Raw genomic sequence first — 24,533 nt, forward strand, 5'->3', positions numbered from 1 at the left:
CATTGTGAACATTTCTGTATCTGTCGCGAATAAACCATTGGCCCACTGAACAAATGGTCCTTCGGGCCGGATACCTGTTTATTCGCGACTGTGTGATAAGTACTGCATGAGGCTACAATTGCAGAGGAACAATTGTGAATTACAGTGAGCATTACAGTGCCATTCGACCGGGGAGGTGCCTGTGAACTTCGTGCCGTCGCTCCGTCACGCCGCAGTGAGTTAACCCATACCCAAACTTTTGGATGGTGGACTGTGTACATCACCCCTCCCACTGGCTCCCTATCCTCCCTCCTCTCGCAAAAGCCTCTACTCCTCTTCCCCCGCGAATGAGCGTGCTGTACTTCCCCTCTCCTCGCTGTCTGTCTCTCCCCTCTCTTCTCCCACTGACTCCCTATCCTCCCTCCGCTCGCGAAATCAGCTGGGCGCTGCTCGCCCTGGTTTGCGAAGTTTCTTGCGGGGCTGTTACTCGTCTGTTTTGCGCACTTTTAGGCGCAAAGTACTTTAATAGTTTACTTTCCCACGTCTTCGTCTTGAGCATTACTTCAATACCGGCTACCCGTTAGGATCCTAGTAAACATTATGTCTATGACGACGAAGCAACTGATTGCGCAGCAGGAACAACGGGATCGTGCAATTACTAGGTTAGTGCCGAATTTAAAGAAGAAGGGCGCTGCAAATATCACTAAGGAAGCCATTCAGAGTAGAATCTACTCACTTAAGCAGTATTGGAACGATTATACTTCCACGCACTTTGAGCTGGTGACGCGGGAAGATGTGTCGAAGGAGCGTTATTTAGTGGATGGACAATATGAGAAGACGGAGGAGATTTATTATGATACGTGCGCTGAACTAAAAGCCATGCTCGCCCAGTTACCTGATGTACAGTCACTTTCAAAAGTTTTAGGACAAAGTTTGTGGCACCACTTCTGCCTCTCAAGAAAATTAAGTTTCCCTTACTCCATTTGTTTTCCTTGCTCACGCACTGCAAATATTTCGCTTCCCTGTGAAGATATATGAACAAAGAGGGAGAAGTTACTCACTAAATTTATCGTTTTGTTTCGATCTTTGATGGATTTAATGATTGATTTCGTGTGCATACTTTGTGTCCTTGCTCCGGTTTTCACTGCTGGTATGATATTATGTATTACAAAAATTTCAACGTCAGAAGCCGTGGTGGCGTAGTGGAGTTAATGCGACGTCGTCATAGTAAAGGTTGTTGGATCGATTCCCCTGCTCGGATTTAATATTTCAACATTTTTTTTCCTTGCAACTCCTTTTGCATTTAATAATGGGTTTCAAATACTTTAAATTCGCTGTAACCGTTATATACTTTTTTTAATGGTAAATGGTAATATACAAGTTAAGAATTGGGCAAAGGTTGACGTATCATTTTTATGGATTGCTAGTACACATTTTGAACGTTAGGGATTTGCAAAAGGGGTAACCGTAACCCGACGGTAAGGGGCGCATTCAAACCCAGCGTTGGTATTAACTTAGTGATTTAAGATTGGCGATGAAGGGTCATACATAGCATTTGATTATTGCATTAATTAGTTTAGAAAGCTGTTGATTATTATGATTTTCTGCAATGAGCACCATGCTTTATCACACGTCTCTTGAAACGGGTGATAAAGCACAGTGTTCATCACCACAAACCTCAGTCTAGGGATTCAAAATAGAGCTTCGAAATTAAACTTTTAAACGCACTATTTATAAATATTCCCTGGGAAAGACCCCCGGTATGGGCTTCCCCAATATTTTTTTATGAGTCGGCACCCCTGCATATATATCATTATTAAAGATGACGGAAATAAGGAATTCGCCAATATTTGAATCCTCTTTCAAGTACTGTGTTAAGGCGAACGACAAATAACTTCACTTGCGCGTTCAGAGCACGTTAAAAAAGATAGGGAGTAGAGAAAGCTGGCATCGGCTTTCTCTTGTTCTTGAATAGGGTAGTTTCCTTCATCAAAGAAAACGAAATGCATTGATTGCGATTCCTTACCCACCATTAGTGTATTCATAATATACAAATTATTTGGTTTTAGAAATCCCAGTTTAGATGAATGGCAATGGTCAATTTTAACCTCATTTGAAAAAGGCCAGATTGGCGCCCATGCAATGCCACTACATGTGACGTCACAGAGACCTAGTTTCTATACGAGTAGATAGGAGTTTTACATCGCCTGATATTACCAATGCATTCACGAGGCACAGAGCCCATGGAAACATGTCTTAATAATCACCTATTAAAACTGCCTAAGGTCGGAAAGTTTTCTTCGTTTGATAAGGTATTAATAATCCTTATTAAGCCAAGCGCTACCTGCTAGCAGGGTACTCTGCTACCTGCTAGCATCCTGCGTCATATCAGCACTCAAAGCCTCGCCCCAAGGTCACCTCACAGGGCGACAGATGGAACCAGAAATACGTCGCACGGAGTTTTCCCAGCAATCCTACTTAGCCATCGCATTTTCGCGCGCTTGAAAATTTTCACTTTTCATTTGATCGCGAAAAATATATATCGTCATTTAAAAATCTAAGAGCGTAAATTGCGAACTCCAGGAGTAATAATCTTTCGATGTAGGAAATAAAAAAATAATAGGAAACCACCCTATTATGAGGCTTGATGGGATTTGTAGTCATACCAATGTTAGAAGAGCCATGGTGAATGTTAAAATTTCCTCTTTGCCTCTTTTCACACATTGACTTTTTGGACGTAATTAGCTAAAAGGTGAAGTTTGGTTGTAGTATTTTGACTATTGGTTTAAGTATGCACCACAAAAGATCGATTCTAAGCCTATGTTAGTGGATATGTTTAATTACACAGCTTCATGTTATTTGAGGAGAGGAAAAATGATGGTATATATGTATTATTATTGTTCCCAATAACTTCTGTAAAAAACATTTATCCTTTCAGATAGTCTTTATTGAATGAACACCAGGACAACAGTTATTTTTCACAGTTTATCATCAACAGAACATAGAAATACAATACCAGTTTCATTCATTCAAAAAAGCACAGCAACATTGTTTAGACTCATGCACTAGCATGAGTGCAAGAAGAGACTTAAATATCTTGAGCTATATTTCAGTGGCAGAAATAAATTCCTAACTATATTGGCAATTCCTATACAACAGCGCAATCAACAGTACACATTTTTCTCTCATGAAAGACATTCTAAAATAACTAGAACAAAATAATACATGTCCTTATGTACAAAAATATTAAATACATACATATATACATCTATAAATAAGTTTTCGGCTCTTTTTCAAATACAAGCTAATTATTTGAACTTCAATCCTAAAGAGAAGCTAAGATAAATACCATTCATTGTTCTCACAAATGATCTTTCACATTGAAAATCACACAAAAAAATTGAAATTGTGCATTAACATCGCTCTCTGTACAGGACATTGCAATTAACTTATGTTGTATGTGTTTTATTTCCTTGAATCTTCGATAGCAGACTAGACATTCTCATAAATCATTATCCAGATACAATCAACTTGCAAAAAAATGAGCCCAGGACAAATAATTCCAAAAACTTGTATTTTACGGCATAATTTTAATTAAAGCTTCATGGACAGCAAGGGAACAATCAGAAAAATTTACCCAGGAGTCATTCCACTTTGATAATTTAAACAAAAGTTATGGTCAACAACTTCGTTTCTTCTGATAAAATTTGATCTAAAAATACAGGCTGTCATAAAATATTGGCAACTTATCACTCATCAGCCAGTCCATATACATCAGATCTGACTTTCAGGCACTGTGTGATCGATCCCTTTTCTTTGTTGACTAAACAGCGAATCCTTTACTTTAAGAGTGATTCTCAGACTATGGTTTCCAATCCCACGGTATGCACACTTCACCGTGGGAAAGAATGGAGTAGTAATGGGTCACTCTTAAGCCTAGCCCAGAGATTAATGAGGCAACTGTCGACCTATAAGGGTCGGAATCTGAAATTTGTCCACTAGAACTGACATTTGGCAAAAGGCGTTCACAGCAAGATATCATCAGGGCTGGGGTAATGTTATCATCTTTCTCCAATGAAGTTAGCCCAAGCTCCTTCATACACTGTGCATGCAACCCCCTCTCTAGATGCTTGTTGCTGAAAAGAAAATTAACAGAGAATAAATGAATAATTTTTCCTAAGCAAGATGAAACCAAAATGTTTAGCCCTGTTAACTCTCCCGTGGTATGTGCCTACTGTCCATACCAAAAGTTTAGAGACTCAAGATTGAATGCTGATAAAAACTACACCTATTAAGCCATTTCCTTGACATTGGAGTCATTACTTTCCTTGTTCCATTGTGCGTTCATTAGCATGGTTGAAAAAGTTTTACCCCACTTGTTAAATGTAGATAACAGTACATAAACTAAAAAAGTAGTGGATTTTTTTAAAAGGCTTTTTAAATAAACCTCAACTTTAAACATTGCCAACGTTAAGAGCACATTACTAAATTTACCAAATTTATTTATGATTCTGAATAAGGCTTACATAGCATTAATATTAAGTTTCATAAGCCTCCCACAATTATAACAATTGTTATAGTATATTTTATGAAACAACATTTTCTAATAAACGGTTGCCCGTACGAGGTGAATTTTGACATTGTTGTCATTGGCTAGTCTTCTGTATCTATGTGTGAACAATCTTAAATTTGCACAACTATGTGTTGATTTTATAACGATTTGTACAATTTTCCACAAAGAAATGGGTGCTGGCTGCACTGTCACTTGGCAACAGCACAGTGCCGACAGCTGCTGTTTTTATCGAATGGCACAAGAAGTAGTAGCAATAGAATGGTTTATGCATTCAATATAAAAGTACAGTCACGGTACTCACCACTGATACTCGTGCAAAAGCTCCATTGCTTTCACCATATTGTCAGAAATGAAGCTCACAAGGAGAAAGGCGGGGATTGATGCCGGGACGATGAACTGGCCAGTTGGAGACAGCATCAAGGGTCCAGACTCACTGCAAAGATAGGTTGAGACTCAAAAGAATATTCCTTTAACTCAATCGTTAGGCAGCAATACTGAAACTGGTATATAGCTATTGCTTTGATTACTGTGGTATTTACTATGCATAGGATAGGCATCAGAAAGAAGACTAATGAACATGATGGTGGGAGGAGCTATGAAGTACCGTATAAGCGCGTGTAAGAGGCGCACCTTTTTTCCCAGACATTGCAGCCGAAAATGGGGGTGCGCCTCTTACACAAACTTCTTATCTACCCCCCTCCCCTTCACCGGTCGCAAGCTCAAGGGGAACTGAGTGGCCTTGGTTTTCAGCGTGAGTCAGTCATCTGAAACCCTGGGTCAAAAACAAGCGGCAGGCAGGGGAGTTTCTCCCTTAGTGACGTACTTTTAAAATGCTCCTGTTTGAATTTCTTGCAAGCATCGCGCCGTCACGTCGGTACCCCAGAGGTGAACATTGAAAAGATCGCGCGGGGTGATTCGCTCCGGAGCACGCGCTAAATTTACTGCCACGAGTGGGCATACCGCGGCATTTATACTGCATATAGTAATCGCTTATCAAACGTAGAGAAACGCGTAGTTTTGAAGGACATACCTGGTTAATAGTCAACATCTGTCTTGCCGAGAAATTTTCATTGCGCTGAGCACCTGATTTTTCAAAAATTATCTTCAGACGCTAATATGAGGATTTTTGCAACTGAAAATTATATTGGTGTCAAAACCTGCGGTTTAAAAAATTCGAACGAGTGTATTCATTATTGGATTAGCGCTGATGGAGAGGTCGAGGGGAAGGAGCGCGCTCCCTCCCCTCAATATTTCAAGCTACGAGGCTACGAGCGAAGGAGCAAGAGAAGAACACGTCCGATCTTGCGTGTGACGTCGTTGCCTTTAAAGCGAAGAGGCGAAGGCGTAGCAATGTGATATACGCAGTTTGCGTTGCCTGAAGTTTCCAGTCCGTCTCGTCTTGTTTGAATGCGCTTATGCTACGCTTGTTTCTTCCGAAATTGTGCTGTTAGGACTAAGTTGAATATTAGTAGCCTTGTTTTAGCTATAAATCTTTGTGTCAATCAATTAGAGCTCAAAAAACTTAAATGCTGTCAGATATACGTCGCGTCAGGTCTAATTCTTTTTAGAACCTCGTGCGTGTCATACAATTGCTGAAAGATTTCGAGATATATTTTCGAGCTCAGAAGGTGACTCACCTAGCATTTGACCTCCAGAAACTCGGAGAATTGAACCTGGTAGACCGAAAAAGGTCAGTTGGTGAGATGGGGTAGGGATGAAACGCATTTCCATTGATCCCCTGTAACTTGATAATTTCCTATTTTCCTGTGGAGTCCCGGAAAGGAAAAAAATGGCCCCTTGCACACACACCGATTTTGGACGGCCGGTAAAATATCGGCCGATATTTTACCGGCGAAGCGATGCTTGCACACATGCCGGATTTTTACCGGTCCAACGATAAGTTGCTATGTTTTTGAGCCGGCGACGGCAATCCACAGTGACAATGGCCGGCAGCTAACCGGCATTTAGCCGGTGCCGGCGCATGCTCAGTACGTGTGCAAGCTCCAATGCTCTCCCATTGTTCATTATTGGAATGTGGACGGCTGATATTTTACCCACCGTCCAAAATTGGTGTGTGTGCAAGGGGCCTTAAATCTATGACGTGGTTATTATCCTAAGGCGCTGAGATTGCCCCGATTGTTGTCCAATCTCTTGGGAAGGTTCATGCTATCTGCCTCTCGTGTTTTGCCTTAAAATTTTCCACGGCTGCAATTCTATTGCAATACTCCTGCGAGAGCTTTTAAACAAAATTGTTCGTGAGTAGGACTATCATCGTAGAGCAACGGAGTATGCGAAGAGAGGATCGGAACTTTTTCTACTCCCTCTTATGCCACTATTACCGCCGCAGTTATCAAAATTTCCTCTTTCAAATAGTACTGAAAGAGGAAATTTCGATAACTGTCGAAATTCCAGGCATACGTCTGCAACACCGCACAATAGGATAAAAAAATGCCGCAATTTTTTTTTCTTTATAGCTTCGATCCTCAAAATAGGGGTGCGCCTCTTACATACGCTTATACGGTACTTCCCATTACAATATTCTCAAGACAACCCCAGAAACTTGAATTTGCTGTGTTATTAATGTTGAGAGATCCTGTTGACAATAGGACAAACAGTCACTCTTCCAGTTAAAACTTTATACTAAGTCATATACTGCTAGATGCTCATGCAGATCTCTATCTCAAGTAGACATGACCAAATGAATTGCCTGGATGGACTTGGACCAGCTGCGGAGCCAATGGAAGACTGACTTTACTATCCCATGACTTTTAAAATATAGCCTCTTTACTATTTATATAAACTCTTCTCTTTATTATTTATGGTAAAAATGGTGATGAGAGTAAAAAAGTACTGAACAACAAAGATCCCTGTTAAAGAGATGTATACGCAACTATGCATCGCATATTGTGTTGATATCTCACTCCCGAGATGTATCAATGGATATTTGCACAGATGGAATCTCCAGCGATATGAATGAAATCCCATGCATGATTAACAAGCTAAACCTACAGCAATCTTCATCATCAGAAAGGCTGACCTCAAGATATAAAGGGAAATTCAAGCCAGCACCAGAATTTCTTTGTCAATTTGAGAACTTACGTTTCCACGACGAGCTGAAATTGCTTGAGTGAGGGAGGCCACTCCTTGGGATATCTTCCCCTGCCCCTGTAATCGCCAAGAGATGTTGCAAGTCTCCTCAAGTGCCTCTCATAACCCTCAGCAGTCACTTTAGGCTGGAATTTCCTGTAAAGGATAGTGGGCACAAACAATATCGTAAATCTAGAGCACATACTTCACCCATCTTCAAATACCCTTCTTTTTTAACTCCTTAAGTCCTTAAGTAAAGTAAAAATAATTTGAATTTGTTACTGATTATTTAAATGCATTGTTAGTTTGATACTGTGATTCAATACTGCAACATGGCCCAAGACAACAAGCCAAGTTCTTTCCATTGGCATCATAACTGTTCAGCAAAAATGTGTTATATCAGAATACAGGCTTTCAGCAAAGCCTCTCTTTTTAAACCATAAAGCTTGTGATTTTGAATTAAGACTTGGAATTCTGTTGTAGCCGCTGATTTCCTAATATTTTATTCAATCAACACATTTCCTTTTCTTCCACTTCACTTTACATTGGGACCACAAGTATTTCACGGATCTCAATATCAATTGCAAAAGAGCATGATTCCCAAGGCACATTCCTATGATCAATTTCACTGTAAATCTCAAGCCATACCTGTGCACAATTCTGATGTCCATTAGAACTCTTGACACTGCACGCTCAACCGCTGGTATCCTAGCCAACACTGCATCTCTCCTTTTCACATTTCGTATCAGCTAGCATCAGAAAGAAAGAAAGAAATCGTTAATGTTAAAAATGAATATTCATACATAAGTCATAGATTACTTAGATGAGTTAAACAAAACTGAACCCTTATGCTGCTGGCCTATTTGGAGTGGGATGAACAGAGACTACCAAGGCTATTTTGTACCTATTTTCAGGAATTTCCCAAGATATCAAATCTGTAATTATTTGTAGTTTTTTGTACACTTTAATTTATTTAGATATTGGCCTTCGGGAAAAGAAAGGGCTGAATGAAAAGTGATTTCATCGAATTTTTCTAACAGCTAAAACAAATTTTACTGCCACATCATACATATGTATACATAAAATAACAAAAATACCAATGATTTAATAAAGAGTCATTTTATGATATTTTGATAAAGAAAATCAGAGTACCAAATCCTTAATCAAAATAATTGTATAATATGAGAAGATATAGAATTTTCTTAATTTTTAACATCTTTTCATTTAAAAAGAATATGGTGGCAGACTTCCACCTATATACATTACCTCCTTCATGTACTACTTGAAGGCCGAAGCTTAAGTTGGTATTTACTATCCAAGACCACTTACAATTTTCTGCCACAAGCAATTTAGTGCAACCATATATCCACGGCTTTGGACATTCACTGCCAGAACTTTTTTTATAGACTATAAACTAATAGGTGGAATGGTCACTCCACATGCTAACCCAGATGGATGTAGTTAAAAAATGATCAGAACAAGTATGTACATAGCAAAGAGCGAAGCCTGATGCCAAAAAAAGTCCATTTAGAGCAGGTTTAGAGTGAACACAATAAATATAACAGTTACAGCACCAAATTTCAAAGTTCTAGATCGCTTTGAACAGATCACATGTACTGCTTAAAATATACCCATCAAGCATTGAATAAAAGAAGATTATAATCGAAACTAGTGCACAACTTTACTTCTGTTGCTATCTCTGGAATCTAGCCTGACCACATGGCCCCAATTTATAAAATACATGACAGACAAAAAAATTCCACAGAAGAGAATGTATACTTACATCTAACCAGTTATTCCGCACTTCACTGCTGTTGAGCATGACATGTCCATCAAGAGTGACTCCAGTTTCGCTTCCAAAAACAAGAATCCGACCTGAGAAAAACATTTTCCAACAAAGCATTAGGAAACAAACATTCACTCACCTCCACTTCTTTTCTGAAAGAGCTAACAACAGAAAACACTGGTAATACATAATGAATATGTAGTAGTGAGCTTTAGTTGGTTTAACTAAGCACGAAGTTGACTATTATACCCAAACAAAAGATCAGACGAGTAATAGAGCAGGCATGTCATTTTAAAGATGAATAACATGAATAATCTTTCTTTCTTGCACAATGGATCTTGGGGAGTAATAGTAGAAGCACTTATGATGCAAAACTAAAATTTGCATGACATTTGAGTGATTCACTCCAGGAGAATTCCTCGGGAGTTGATTCAAATCAGATAAATGAACATTTTGAAACAATGTCACCAGGACAAACTGAAGTAAACAAACACCTTGCAAGAAGAACTGATGCTAAAATAAGAAATAGGTGAGTACCTCACACCCATATTGGAAGGTGTTACACATCAAATGTTTAACAACGAGGGCTGTGCCAAAAGTAAGGTTCCCAATGAGCCACAATGTTGAGCTATGAAAGTGCTACGCTAAATCCCACAACATTGTCATGCGCAGTGGTTCCCCTACTCTCGAGTCCGCCATTCCGTGATTCACTGTGTCGCTCATTATTGGCTTAGCAACCGTCAACAATGAAAGTGATAATCCCCGTTCCCATCAAGTATGAGGATCAAGCAGTAATCCGATTTCTCCTTGCAAGGAAGTCACCGCCATTGGAGATTCATCAGCAACTGACTGAACTTTGTGAAGATTGCATATCCATTCAGCATGTATGCAAATGTTGCAGGGCTTTTGCTGAGGGCCACACGGAAGTTCACGATGAAGAACGGAGTGGAAGACCGCCGGTTTTGGATTGTCCAGAGCTGCTCAAAGATCGGAGGGTCACTGTCCGTGAATTTGTTGTACACATTTCTGAAGCTCTTCACGGCACAATTGAAAGAACTTCAACGGAAATGTTGGGTTATCGCAAGATATGTGCTTGCTGGGTCCCCCGGATGCTGACTGACAGACTCATGGAGCAATGCCTTGACACTGCTTGCAAATTTTTTCAACAATTTTAAGGTGGGGGCAACAAGGAGAAGTTGTTGGTCTCTATCGTCACCGGAGATGAAGCGTGGGTATTCCATTACATCCCCAAAACAAAACTCTTAGGTGGCAAACGCTTCAAGAGCGACGATGAAGTCCGAGCAGAGGTCATGCGTGATTGCGCACCCGTTGCCTTCACGTGAGTTCCATGTTCCTGTTTCCTAGGCATCGCGGTGCACAATCCCGCTCAGTGATAACGGATCCTCATCCCGCAGCAGTCACATCCCGGACAACTTGTGCGTGCCATGACTACGCAGCATGGTGCCTGACAGCATAGTTTCCACAGTAGTTTTGAACTGTTTGTGGAAACCACTTTTCTGAATCTGTGATCTTGCAGCCACGGATGCATGGTTTTCGGAAACCAGGAATATATACATATAGCAGTAGGAATGCGAGTACAATCACATTTTCACTGCTAAAAAGATCGCGGTCGGGAAAAGAAAGCTCTTAATGATTCTGGAAAGCAATCTAAAATAACAGATGACGTGCATAAATAATAATATCGTTTGATTTATACTAGGGATGGGTCGAATAGTAGATTTCTCGAATTCGAATATCGAATTCGAATATCAAATCATTGCTCGAATATTCGAATACCTCGAATTTCGAATACCTCAAATACTAAACGATGAATGTGAAAATGTTTGACTAGGTCGCCTATGCAGCAGGAAACCCAAGATTTTGGCGAGTAATTGTAATTGCCTTTAAAGGATTCAAACAGGAATTTGGCTGATTAATGGAATATTTTAATTTTATGTAAACAATAGGGTTGTTTCCTTCATTAAAGAAAACGAAAGGCGTTGTTTGTGATTTGTTACCCACCATTGGTGTATTCATAATATACAAATTATTTGGTTCTAGAAATACTGGCTTAGACCAATGGCAATGGCCAATTTTATCCTCATTTGAAAAAGGCCAGATTGGCGCCCATGCGATGCCACTCCACGTGACATCACAGGGATCAAGTTTCGACACGAGAGGATAGGAGTTTTACATCGTCTGAGGTTACCAATGCATGCATGAGGCACAGATGCAACAGCGCAATCTGCAACATAATTGGCAATAGGGTAGTTTCCTTCATCAAAGAAAACAAAAGGCATTGATTGCGATTCGTTACCCACCATTAGCGTATTCATAATACATATAGATATTATTTGGTTTTAGAAATACCAATTTAGACGAATGGCAATGGTCAATTTTATCCTCATTTGAAAAAGGCCAGATTGGCGCCAATGCGATGCCACTCCACGTGACATCACAGGGACCTAGTTTCTATGCGAGTAGATAGGAGTTTTACATCGTCTGAGATTACCAATTCATACATGTGGCACAGAGATCAGGGGAAACATGTCTTAATAATCACCTATTAAAACTGGCTAAGGTCAGAAAGTTTTCTTCGCTTGATAAGGTATTAATAATCCTTATTTTAGCCAAGCGCTACCAGCTAGCATGGTACTCGGCTACCTGCTAGCATCCTGCGTCGTATTAGCGCTCAGAGCCTCGCCCCAAGGTCACCTCACTCGCGGCAGTGGGAAGCAGAACGACGTCACACGGAGTTTTTCCCGGCATTCATACTTACCCGTCGTGTTTTCGCGCGCTTGAAAATGTTCACTTTTCATTTAATCGCGAAAAATAGATATCGTCATTTAATAGTCTAAAAGCGTGAAATACGTACTCCAGGAGTATTAATATTTCGATTTAGGCAATAAAAAAATCATAGGAAAGTACCCTATTTGAGCATTACGCCAAAATGCTAAGCCTCCGTCGTATTTCTTCGTCTTTCCGGCATTTATTTTCCTGCGTAAAATGCTTAAATAAAGTCAGAAATATGTCGTGTTTGGTCTTATTCTTTCTTAAATTACGCGCATATTACTAATATTTCAATCCAATAAAAGTGTAATATCAATTGCCGAAAGTCATTGTTAGACAACTTTTGGGCTAGTAGATGACTCATGCAGCAGTTGACCTCCAGAAATGGGGAACTTCGAAGCAGGTAAGCAGAAAAAGGCCAGTGGGTGAGTAGAGGGGGGGGGGGCGTTTTATTGTTCTCGTGTAACTTGATATTTTTTTCGAAGCTGAGGTCTTCGTAATACGATCCCTGCGCGAGCAGGGACCTTTTGTTTGATTTCGGAGAAGAGGAAATCGTCGGAGGGGGTGGGGCGAACGCTGAATGGAGGGGGATAGCGGATCGTGGGAAATGCGCCAATGTCACTATCCCACGGCACTGAGTTTTTCACTATGGTGGTTTCATCGCCTGAGGAAGATTCAAAATAAGTGCCTGTCGTTATTAGCCACAAAGGACACATGGCAAACACCTCGTCTTATTTTTATCAAAAGATGGATGCGGGAAAATGGTCAGTGAGGGAGAAAGAGGGAAGGGTGAAACGCGATTCTATTATTTTCCGGTAACTTCATATTTTTTCGAAGCTAAGGTCTTCGTAATACGATCCCTGCACGAGCTGGGACCTTATGTTTGATTTCGGAGAAGAGGAAATCTTCAGATTGGGTGGGGTGAATGCTGAATGGAGGGAATAGCAGATCGTGGGAAATGCGCCAATGTCACTATCCCACGGCACTGAGGTTCTCCTGATGGGGGACACCTGGAATTTTCGGATTTTTTTCACCCGATCAATTTCGATTCCCCACATCGAACTCTTTTCACCGCTCTAACCCGCGAATTTGATGTAGTTCGTCAGCTTGCCTAAAACGGCGCTGCATGCACTAAACGACTAGAGTTCTCCTCATTTTTCCGAGTCAACTACCAACGACGTGCGAGCGACAGTGTATGACGCGAAATTCAAAGTATTCGAGGTATTCGAGACGGCACCTTTGGCATAACTATTCGAGATCTCGAATATCGAATACTTTCTAGTATTCGAGGTATTCGAGTATTCGCGGATACTATTCGCACATCCCTAATTTATACAAATTGTGACAATTAAATAATATTCAAGTGAAAGTTTGGATTATTTGTGTTTTCCGATCATTCATGCTGCCTCTCCCCATCGCATTAGCCCGTTAGGATAATCAGGAGTGTGCTGTACATTATTGTAACTAATATTTGTTTCTTACTTGAAAGTCCTCGAGGATACTTTAATAAGTGAAAACAAGACAAATCACAAAGAAAACCAGAGGAAAAACTTTGAAAGGCTATTAGAGCTCCAATACTCAGAATGCAAAATAGCAAGCAGAAAAAAAGCAGAGCCCAAAGACAATTATAATGTCATGCACCCGTCTCCCAAACTGGCACCTGGCAAGCTGTGTTTGAAACTATAATATGTCTCTGATTCACCCCAGCTCAATAAATGCAGGTCACTTGGTTTAAGAAAAGTATATTCATGGAACATCATTGGTTATCTATAAGAGTGTGGGTGAAATGGCAGTTGAAAAACCTTGCAATTTCTCCATTGTATTCAGAAAGGATCCTACGTGTCGTATTTTCAAATTTTAATTTCTGCAGTTATACAGCACATAGACACCAGCTGCCACTGGCATTATGACAATGAATGACAAAGTTGAGTGGAGGAATGCGTGGCTAGAGCAACTACGCACCTCGGAGGGCATCCATGGCATCCACATGTTGACGAGCAAGGGCTCCAAAACTCTGGAGGCAGCCACGGAAATGCGAGATGTTCCAGCCACAATCCCAGCGGACATCCAACAGTTGCAGTGATGATTTTAGATTTTCCTAGAATATTCAAAGACATAAAATATTAAGAGCAACAGGCTTCACTTAAAATAAATTGCGAGTTATATTCCTGGTTTCATAATTATAATAGCCTTCTACGACAACAATCCTTACAAATAGCTTAAAAATTGATGTTCTAAAGCATATGTTTGCAGCCTGAGGCTAGAATGCCCCTCCAAGCAATTTAATTCAGCCCATACAAGTAATAGTTATCAATATTTTTAGCCTACACTAATGAGATAATGCATAGAAAATTTGTATAACATATGTGAAGTACAATTGCAAAAATTTTATAAAATTACATTAGGAAAATACAAGAACACATCTCCCAATACATAGACAAAAACCCTCCATTGGTTAATGCTTGTGGAATATTTTTTGGTACATAGTATTCAAATGAACTATGTATTCACTTTACAATTGGTCAATGACAAAATATTTTTTACGTTAAACCCATAGATGTTCTAAAAATAGGATGCAGGTCCAAATGCCATTCCCCAAACAAGTCAATCGCATCACACAGTAAACATGCCTTAAAACTTAAAAAAAAACCATGTTCTTAGTTAGGGAAAGGTTATCGAATCATGATAGATCAATTATTTTTAAATATCCAGGGTACTTAGTGTTAATATATTCCACCAAAGTATGTAGTTGAGGCAGCTGCCTTACCTGAAGCCTAGAGACCTCTTCCTTGACAGGAGCAAGAGCCTCTGCCTTCTTCCTCGCATCGCCAGCGTATTTCTCCAACCAGGATCTAGGGACACATGCATATTTCACTCAGTGAAAATATGCTCAATCGAGATGTTTCATGATTTTGTGGAAGTCATTCAACCAATTAGAGGACCCATAAAAATGCACACTTCTCTGACTGATAACTCATTTTAATTCCTAAAAATTCTTAAGACGTTAAAACCTCATAGTTTTGTAGGAGGGAAACCTCATGACAATGGTATCTGCAGCAATAGCAGTGAAGTCAGTCCTCTCATTGCTTTACCATGGACAGACCACCCACCAACTGAAGCCATTGCCATGGCAATACAAAAGATGTCAAATGAGGGCTCTTTTTTGTTAGGTGAGTGAATTCATATTCTTTAAAAGTTAAATATGAACTAAATTGACTATTCTGGTTGTCTCATTCTAAATCTTTGTTTGCCATACTTTTGTTGATTTCACCCTCTGAATTGCATTAGAATTAGGGATGGACAGATCCAGGATATTTTTCAGATCCAGATCCGATACTTGATATCAGGTGTCGGATCTTCGGATATTTTCAGATCCAAATGCATTTTTAACTTCCTGCTATAAAAAAGTATGTAATTATTTAAGTTTCTTCTGAGTATATGTGATCAAAGAAATGCTATTTTAATTTTCATTCACATTTTAATATTTTAACTGATTAAATAACATTTTATAAGCTTTCAAATTATTGACAGAATTCAAATTTTCCTCACGATAGTTTCCCCCGATTTTTGTCACTTTCTCATCGCATGCTGACTTGTTTCACCCGCAAATGCTTCAGTTGTGGTGAGGTGGATTTTACACTTCCTCACGATAGTTTCACGCCACAGTGCATGCATATGGCATACAGTGAGCTCCCCTTTTCTCATAAATAAAAAATTTTCCTCACAATGAAATACATTTTTATCAATATGTCACTAAATTAAATTGCAACAGCGCAATCTGCAACATAATTGGCAATTGGGTAGTTTCCTTCATCAAAGAAAACAAAAGGCATTGATTGCGATTCGTTACCCACCATTAGCGTATTCATAATATAGATATTATTTGCTTTTAGAAATACCAATTTAGATGAATGGCAATGGTCAATTTTAACCTCATTTGAAAAAGGCCAGATTGGCGCCAATGCGATGCCACTTCACGTGACGTCACAGGAACCTAGTTTCTACGCGAGTAGATGGGAGTTTTACATCGTCTGAGATTACCAATGCATTCACGAGGCACAGAGCCCATGGAAACATGTCTTAATAATCACCTATTAAAACTGGCTAAGGTCGGAAAGTTTTCTTCGTTTGATGAGGTATTAATAATCCTTATTTAAGCCAAGCGCTACCAGCTAGCAGGGTACTGCTACCTTCCAGCATCCTGCGTCGTATCAGCGCTCAAAGCCTCGCCCCAAGGTCACCTCACATGCGGCAGCGGGAACCAGAACGACGTCACACGGATTTTTCCCAGCATTCATACTTAGCCTAATGCTTAGCCGAAGCTATCGCGTTTTTGCGCGCTTAAAAATTTTCACTTTTCATTTAAACGCGAAAAATAGATATCGTCATTTAAAAATCTAAAAGCATGAAATATGTACTCCAGGAGTAATAATCTTTTAATTTAGGCATTAAAAATATAATAGGAAACCACCCTATTTTTAGAACAAGATTGACTTCACGTGCGATGAGGTGCGGGAGCAGAACGAGACGGCCGCTCAGCCATCTGGAGAGGAAGGGGCGGGTAGCAGAAGCACGTAATGGAGAGGTGGAGGGGACGTAGCGCGATCCTTCCGTCTTTCAAACAGCTAGACTACGAATAAGGGAGTCAGGGACGAACAAGTCAGATCTTGCTACATTTTTTGTGACATCGTTGTCTTCAAAGCGAAGCCGGGCGAGCTACGTGATGCATGCACTTGGCGTTTCCAGTTCATCTCTACCTGTTTGAGGGGGCTAATGCTATGCTTGTTTCTTTGAAAATTGTGCTGTTTTGACTTGGTTGAATATTAATATCGACTAGTTATAACTAGAAAACTTAAAGGAAATCCTGAGAGAGTAGAGCTGAAAAAAACTAAAATATCGTCAGAAATGCATCATGTTTGGTCTCATTCTTTTTTCAATCTTGTGCATGTCATCCAATCGCCGAAGCTATCGAGACACTTGGGCCTAGAAAGTCACTCACCTCGCCTAGCAATGGAGAATTGAGGCAGGTAGGCCGAAAAAGGTCAGTTGGTGAGACTGGGTAGGGATGAAACACCCTTGGATTATTTTCAAGTAACTTGATATTTTCCTTGGCAGACAATGATTTATGGTCTGCGTGATCTCGGATACGAAAAAAAAACATCAGAGGCATGGGCTGATGGAGGGCTGAGGGTGATAATCTGCAAAAATCTGCGGCATAGTTATTTTTGACGAGGTTATTATCCTACGACGCTGAGATTCCCCCGATGATTGTTGAAAGAGTCACACTATGTGCCTGCCGTATTTTGCCTAAAAATTTTCTACAGCTGAAATTCTGTAGCAAAACCCCTATGAGAGATTTTAAACAAAACTGGTTCACGAGTAGGACAAGTATTGTATGTATTGTGACGGTGCAAACGAAGAGATGATCAGAACTCTTTCCACTCTCAGTAATGGGAGGGTGCATTCACCAAAGCATTAATTTAAAATTTCAGATCTAGATCCGACATCTTTAGCAAATTTGGATCGTAAGTATCCAGTGAAGGGCAATATCTGCAGATATTTGGAAAATCCGATCTGACCACTCCTAATTAGAATGCAATATTTAGAGCATAAAATCTGACATCCAACTCTTTTTAGGATAGTCATATTTAATATATATATTTTTCATTTGTTTACTCCATTATACTAACTTCCATTCACCAGAAATATTGCCACCTCAGTTACATCCACTCCACATCAATTTAGAGAACTACAAAGAATAGACACAATAAGAAAGTTAGATGAAAAATATAAAATTAGATTCAGCAGAAGTTAATATGCCTAAAGTACTGGTTAGACACTGGTATAGATCATTATGTACTACCAAATTCACTGCTATTCAGGATACTGTGTTGCATATGAAACCTATATTGGCAGGTGAGGGTTGACATTCTGTTGCTATATCCTAATTAGGAACATCTCGAACCACCCACAGTGAAGCATAAAGAATGCAAGCCCAGCAATTGATCCACAATTATAAATAATAGGCAACATGAAAATATTATACTTTTCATCTTTCACGTTTCGCCTAATACGGAGGCAATCGGTCCAATGACAAGAAAATGTGTACATCTCGTTACAATTCTGTTTCACCACTTGACTGCATATCTTTATTATCAATTCACATTTCCATTAATTGTGTGGCATTTCAACTGCCAAAGCAAGACAAGTGGTCACCTGTGGATTTGATGATAACTGAATCGAAGTGTAAAAGTTACGGGAGGATGTATAAAAGGTTAGAAACAATTTATAAGAGAAAGAGCAATAAATAGTTGCTGGGCCATTTTTAGTTGAAGAAACAATACAAAAATACCAAATTCAAGCTGCTGACTGGCTCATTTCGGAGAATCTGATCTGGTGTGAAGCAGCACTCCCAATAGACACCTGGAGAAAATCTTTGCATCCTGGATGGCCGTTAGGGTGGTCCTTATTTTTTCGATTTTTCGAATTTCTTTCGGGACGCCCCCTCATTTTATGCCAATTGGTGTAAAAACATATTCTGTAAAATATTATTGCAATTGGATAACGGGAAAACGTGCCGCATAGCACTCTAAGTTGCCGGCCTCGGTGGCGGCGGGGTAAAGTCCTCGCCTGCCAAACCGTAGGTCGCGGGTTCGAATCCCGCCTGGGTAGGTGATCCCTCTCCAGGGCATGGATGTTTGTGTTGTACTCTGTTAATATTGAAATCCCTCGTTGTAAAAGGCCGTTATGTGCTGTTTACGGGGGTTGTGATAAATAAATAAATAAATAAATAAAGAAATTTTGGTATTTTCGGCTGTTGTTCGGATATGAATGGCGATAAGAAAGCGCTGGTATTTTCCAACTGTATTTCTATGGTAACTAACGATACTCTGGACATTTGGCTTGCTACTCCTAAAATATTTTCCAATTGTGACCAGTGGTTCCTGAGATACGGCCCCAAGAGTGAGCGCGCCCCACCCCAGGCAGACATTTTTGGTGGCATGCGGGTTGCATACTCTCAACATTTGTCGATCATTCTCACTCATCATAAAACCATAAAATTATTTAGATAAACTTTAATATTCATCAATATAACCTTAAATGCTATATTTAACGCTGTTTATTGCCAAAACGGGCTGTTATTTGGACTCAGTGATTAATTCTCCTTAGGCTTTGAAATATTTAAAACAGAGGAACATTAGTGTCCAACGACTTCCCAATCTTCGCGTCGAAGACACTTTTTACACCAGCTTGTACATGTAGTGCCGGCATGGTAGAAGCAAATTATACTTTTTGAGAAGCTGCTCTAATAAGGCGCATGTGCAACTGAGTCTCCCAATGTTGGTCGCATTAGTATCGTAGTAGAATACTTGGACATTTTCATATAGGTTCCACTCCTTCAGCATCTGATACACAGCAACGGCTTGATATTTCCCACTGCCTGATTATGCAATTGTAACCCCAAGTAAATGCTTAGCTCCCGGACTTGTGGCTATGATAGGAAGCCTATTTACCAGTTCTTTGCCCATCATTGCTGGAAGAAATATTCCGTCCAAATACTCCTGCGTACTCCTGCCGTAAACGCTCGTGGCTGTGACGGATAGATGAGCGATCTATGAAAAATTCGTCAATATTTTGATGAAATACTTCAGCAGCTGCAATCAAAATATGAACACCTTCCCTGTCCCTCACTTTGCATTTATAACTGCGACAAATCTCAAAGTGATCAGGTTTATGTTAGCAGACAGATCGGGCTAATGCTGAGGGCAGGTTATAAAGGCCTGGTTGCACGGTACATTAACACGTACAAGTTAATGTACGTTTACGTGAATGATTTTGGTGGACCAGGATTTTAATTTTTTTTTTTCACGAACGCGGGGCCCCCAAAAGCGCGGGGCCCGGGGCGGTCGCCCCGCCCTAAGGCCGGCCCTGACCAGAACAGAACATGTACGAATGCATGAACCAAATTAGAGCAGGTTCTATTTTCTGTGCATGCATTCGCACAAGTTGGGTGGTTGCACGGTGCATTTTGGCATTCATTTTCACATTCATACATTTAACCTTAATCTTAATCCACTAAGCTAACCTATCCTACGGAGAGATGCTGAGCTTGATTGACAGAGGCCAAATGAGTAGGGACTCGCTGGCCTCAAATATGACTAGCCCATCTAAATGCCGTAGCCATCTTCAGTGGAGGGGATTGACGAGGAGCAGAATTGCTGTTAACAGAGACTCTCCAAAACAAGTAAAGCCATGGCTTGTTTTTGATCTTTTTACACCCTTTCTAAAGCAATAAACAGAACAATTCACTTCGTGCCAAACTTGAAATTATTTTCTGACCTTTTATTAAGTCTTCTAAATATTTTAAAATTAGGTTCAGTCATCGGCAAATCCGAGATGTCTGCACTCCTCGCCACTGATTATCAACAATATGCTAGCAATTTTACTGATCTTTTGGGAAAGACAATGACCCATAATAATCATATCCTCAAGGTGCAAAAATCACCTTGAAAGTTGGCAATGGGAATTTGTGCCAACAGTAGAGAAGCATTTACTAAAGCTACCACACTTGAATATGTTAGTATATAGTAAGATTATGAGTGTATAGTAGTAATAAGGGAGAACACATCATGAAGGAAACAATAGTCAATTTAATGTCCTTTGTAATGAAGTTGATTCCAATTTGATAAAACTAAATAGTGACTTACAATAGCCTCTCAGCATCCCTTGATTTCCTAATTTTGTTTTCCATGGCCCGCACACGAACAAATGGTGATGTGCCATCATTTTCAAATCCAGTGCCTCTGAGGTCAATGCCTTCCCAACCCCTGGGCTGTGCCCCAGCCCACGACCTCGATGTAGCCTGGGGAGGCTTCAGAGGTGATGGTATAGCATCCACATATGATGTCGGAAGCCCACAGGATCTCAGAATTTCAAGCACTGTTTTCCTGAGGTCCCTTTCCGCAAGCGTCACACGAACCTTCTGAAATGATCCTGAAAGCGCGCCAGAAATTAAAGCACACATAATGGAAGAAATAAAATCAAATTAAATGGAAAATAAAAACAAGGGTCAAGAAAATATTCTTCGTAATCAATAATTAAATGTAGTTAATATTGGAATTAGAGCGCTAATGTAATAATTTTCCAATAGCCTTGGCACGTGACCTAATTCCAATTGCAACTAAGTCCCATTATTATAGAAAAAAGGTAAAAAAAAATTTATCATCATGTAATAACTAGAATTCACTACATTAGTAATGTGGCATCACAGATGTATTCCAATGGCAACCAGGAGACAAGATTATTATGCAAGAACAACATTCTGGGTAATATTATTTATTTTCAGTGATCATCAGACCCAATGACTACGGCATAGGTATTGATTGCAATGACTAGCAGAAGCTTAATAATAACTTCATTTTTAACCTGCAAGCCAATTAGTGTGTGCAAAACAATCCTCGAATTAGTGTAAATCCGATATCCTAACTTGATAGCCATTGGCGGCAAATAACCACAGCTATGCAAGATATCTTGCTGGAATGATATTTTGCCTACAAGAATTACATTTTTTTCCTCTTAGAGGAAATTATTATTTTCAAAATCCTGCCAAGGGTTTCTTTATACCAATATCCTGCATATTTGTACAGCATTATTGATATCTATGATTTTTTACTTCTTTATCATTTCTATTTCCTTACTTTTGTCGCAAGAAAGGACAATACTAGAAGCTTGTTACATTAGTCTTATGCATGCCAACAGCAAGGATGTTGTGGAGTACAGAGGATTTCCAGTTCAATAAACAATGCAAATTTACTTAACTGGCTATCATTTTTCAAAGTCATCATTTCAGCTTTGCCGCTATGACAGTGAATACTACCCTCAAATTGATCATGATTATGCTTTACAGCCTGCAACATAGCTTTATTCAACATGAGCCAGCTCCTACATACTCCTCTGTGATTCACTCAAGATACCCATAATTTTGAGCATCTTCAACATCAGGAGCATGATCAAGGGGTTTGAATTGCTTTTCTTTAACTCAGGTCTTCTCCCAGTTTATTCTGCAACAGAATTGATAAATCTACGGCAGATTTTAGCGTGGGTTATTGTGCTGGATGAAAATGACTGGTATGGGGTGGATGGTCTAATTTGGTCTATTATCACTAAGCTATGGATCTTATATTACCAGCAACCTCACCTCAACCTCCACTGTACACATCTTTAAAGAAAAAAAGACTAAATGAATCCTCGCAGAGACAAAATTCAAGTTGCCTTCTGGCTAAGTTGAATTTCAGGTAGCATTAACTTATGCCTTCATTGAATGTTTGTCTAAGACTTAAATGGCACTAATGTACACATTAAAAAACGATAGGGGCTCAAGATTAGTTTAATGGTCATCGAGGATGTACAAAATTGGTTGCGGCATTTAAAAATATTAAAGATAATCATAAAAATAGTGGGTAAATGGAAACTGATGAGTGTCCCATTCACACCAATTTTTTTCCCATATAAAAATACGAAATTTGAAATAATTCCTCAATAAGAATCTTGCATTGGGGATTTTTCTCAAGCAAATGGCTGCCCCTGAAACCCAGTACTTAAATTTTTTCTCTATAGAACTAATATTTCCCATTGGATTAAATTTAACCACAACAGGTGGATATCACTGGATTAATCAGGGATAGTATGATATTTAGGAGGACACTATGGTTAGGGGGCCTAATTCATGTGGCAAAATCATTACATTACATTCAAATCTTTCTTGATACATTGTGTCAACCCCATGTTTTACTTGCCTGCCACTTACAGACCGGGGGGCAAGAGTACCATGGTTAAGGTATGAATTCTCACATGTCCAAACATAGTCTGTCCCCAAAATTACTTACCTTACGGGAGCCAGTGTCTCCCATATCCGACCAGACCCCAGAGCCAGGGGCTCTAATTAGGAGACCTATAATTCAGGGACAAGCTCAATTGGACTTTCAGCATACCAGAAAATAAAATATTGATTCCCAAAGATGAGTTTCACAATGGTAACTTTATAAGGCCCATCTTCAATGTTAATGAGATTGTCTTGATACTCTAAGTATAGAGACCATTTTTTTCATCAACTATTCATTCGCCTCAACCAGTATGGTCTTTTTCCTGTGGATTTTTCGCAAAATATAGAGACCGTATCCACAAATCTTACCAGGCTTCCCTTGGCTACGAAGATAGAAGTGCAAATAGGCAGGAGATGCAGGCCTTTTCATCTGAAGCAGCTCGATGTATGCATTGAGCTGCTTTAGGGAGTTTTCGTTTACAGCCTGGAGAAAATGAAAGTAAAAAGTATACCGATGGAATGAATTCTTTTCACAGCTTAATTCTCTAAAAGTATAGAGATAATATGCAATGTACACATTCAACCTGAATGTTAAAAGGGATACTAGTGACAATTTCTCCTTACTCTTTCATTAGGATGCTGCCCAAACAAATCTGGATGCACTGAGAAGTAAAATGGTCTCAGAGCAGTCGATACTTCCCCATGGCTCAAGTGACGACGAACCACAGCAAAGCTTTTCTTCGTATTTCTTAACAAAACATCACAGTTTTTCGTGAGGAACCTGCATTTTTTAAAGAAATAATGTGTTTAACAACACGCAGATTTTCTCGTAACGTTATATAAACAACGCATTGGTCCGTAGTTTTAACAAAGAACCAAGTTAATAGAGTGAATTATGTTTAAATTACACCACAGTATATTTACAAAACAGAGACGATTCTCCTAAACAGACGTTAACGACAATGCATTTAAAAATTAAAAAAGGAAAGATCAAACACATTTACCACTTCTAATTTGCCGTCCGGCATTCCACAAGAATACCAAGACGAAGTTAACCTAAATAACATTCCCAACTTGCTAAACATCGAAACAGCCTCCCAAAATAAACATTTTAACCATTAACTTTACCATCTTCGTAAACAGATTCCTTCCAGAGGGCACATCTTGAATATGCCCATAAACTTTTTTCATTTCCTACACAACAAATCTCATATCATCAAACTGAAGTTCAGATAACCAGCAGGTTCATGACCGAAGATCTGCGTAGTAAACAAAACGGTAATGATTATGCCGTGCGCTGATATCGCTGCACCAAAACCAATCTTTTCACTTTTTAGGATAATAGTGAAATTTACTCCCGCATATTCCCTGCCTTTAATGATAAGATAGTTTACCTTCACTTCACACGTGATGTCATACTACGTAAATACGCAGAGACAGAAAGGACCCGCGTACTTTTTTGAAGGCAAATTTTGCCATAGTGACGCACTCGTCGT

General features: G+C 39.5%; 1 protein-coding gene across 1 annotated transcript; it reads right to left on the bottom strand.

Moving 5' to 3' along the window:
- Window positions 1-2,904: 2,904 nt before the first annotated feature.
- LOC124156568 (T-cell activation inhibitor, mitochondrial) lies at window positions 2,905-24,519 on the bottom strand. Its single transcript, XM_046531195.1, has 12 exons — window positions 24,432-24,519; window positions 24,166-24,296; window positions 23,662-23,818; window positions 23,407-23,521; window positions 20,924-21,209; window positions 14,983-15,067; window positions 14,178-14,313; window positions 9,423-9,514; window positions 8,288-8,388; window positions 7,652-7,795; window positions 4,854-4,985; window positions 2,905-4,115 (listed from the first exon to the last, which is right to left on the bottom strand). Exons 2-12 carry the CDS (start codon window positions 24,213-24,215, stop codon window positions 3,842-3,844), a joined length of 1,572 nt encoding a protein of 523 aa, XP_046387151.1. The 5' UTR covers window positions 24,216-24,296; window positions 24,432-24,519; the 3' UTR covers window positions 2,905-3,841.
- Window positions 24,520-24,533: the final 14 nt, after the last annotated feature.

This window comes from Ischnura elegans, chromosome 3, assembly GCF_921293095.1.
Source record: "Ischnura elegans chromosome 3, ioIscEleg1.1, whole genome shotgun sequence".
Lineage (NCBI taxonomy): Eukaryota > Metazoa > Arthropoda > Insecta > Odonata > Coenagrionidae > Ischnura > Ischnura elegans.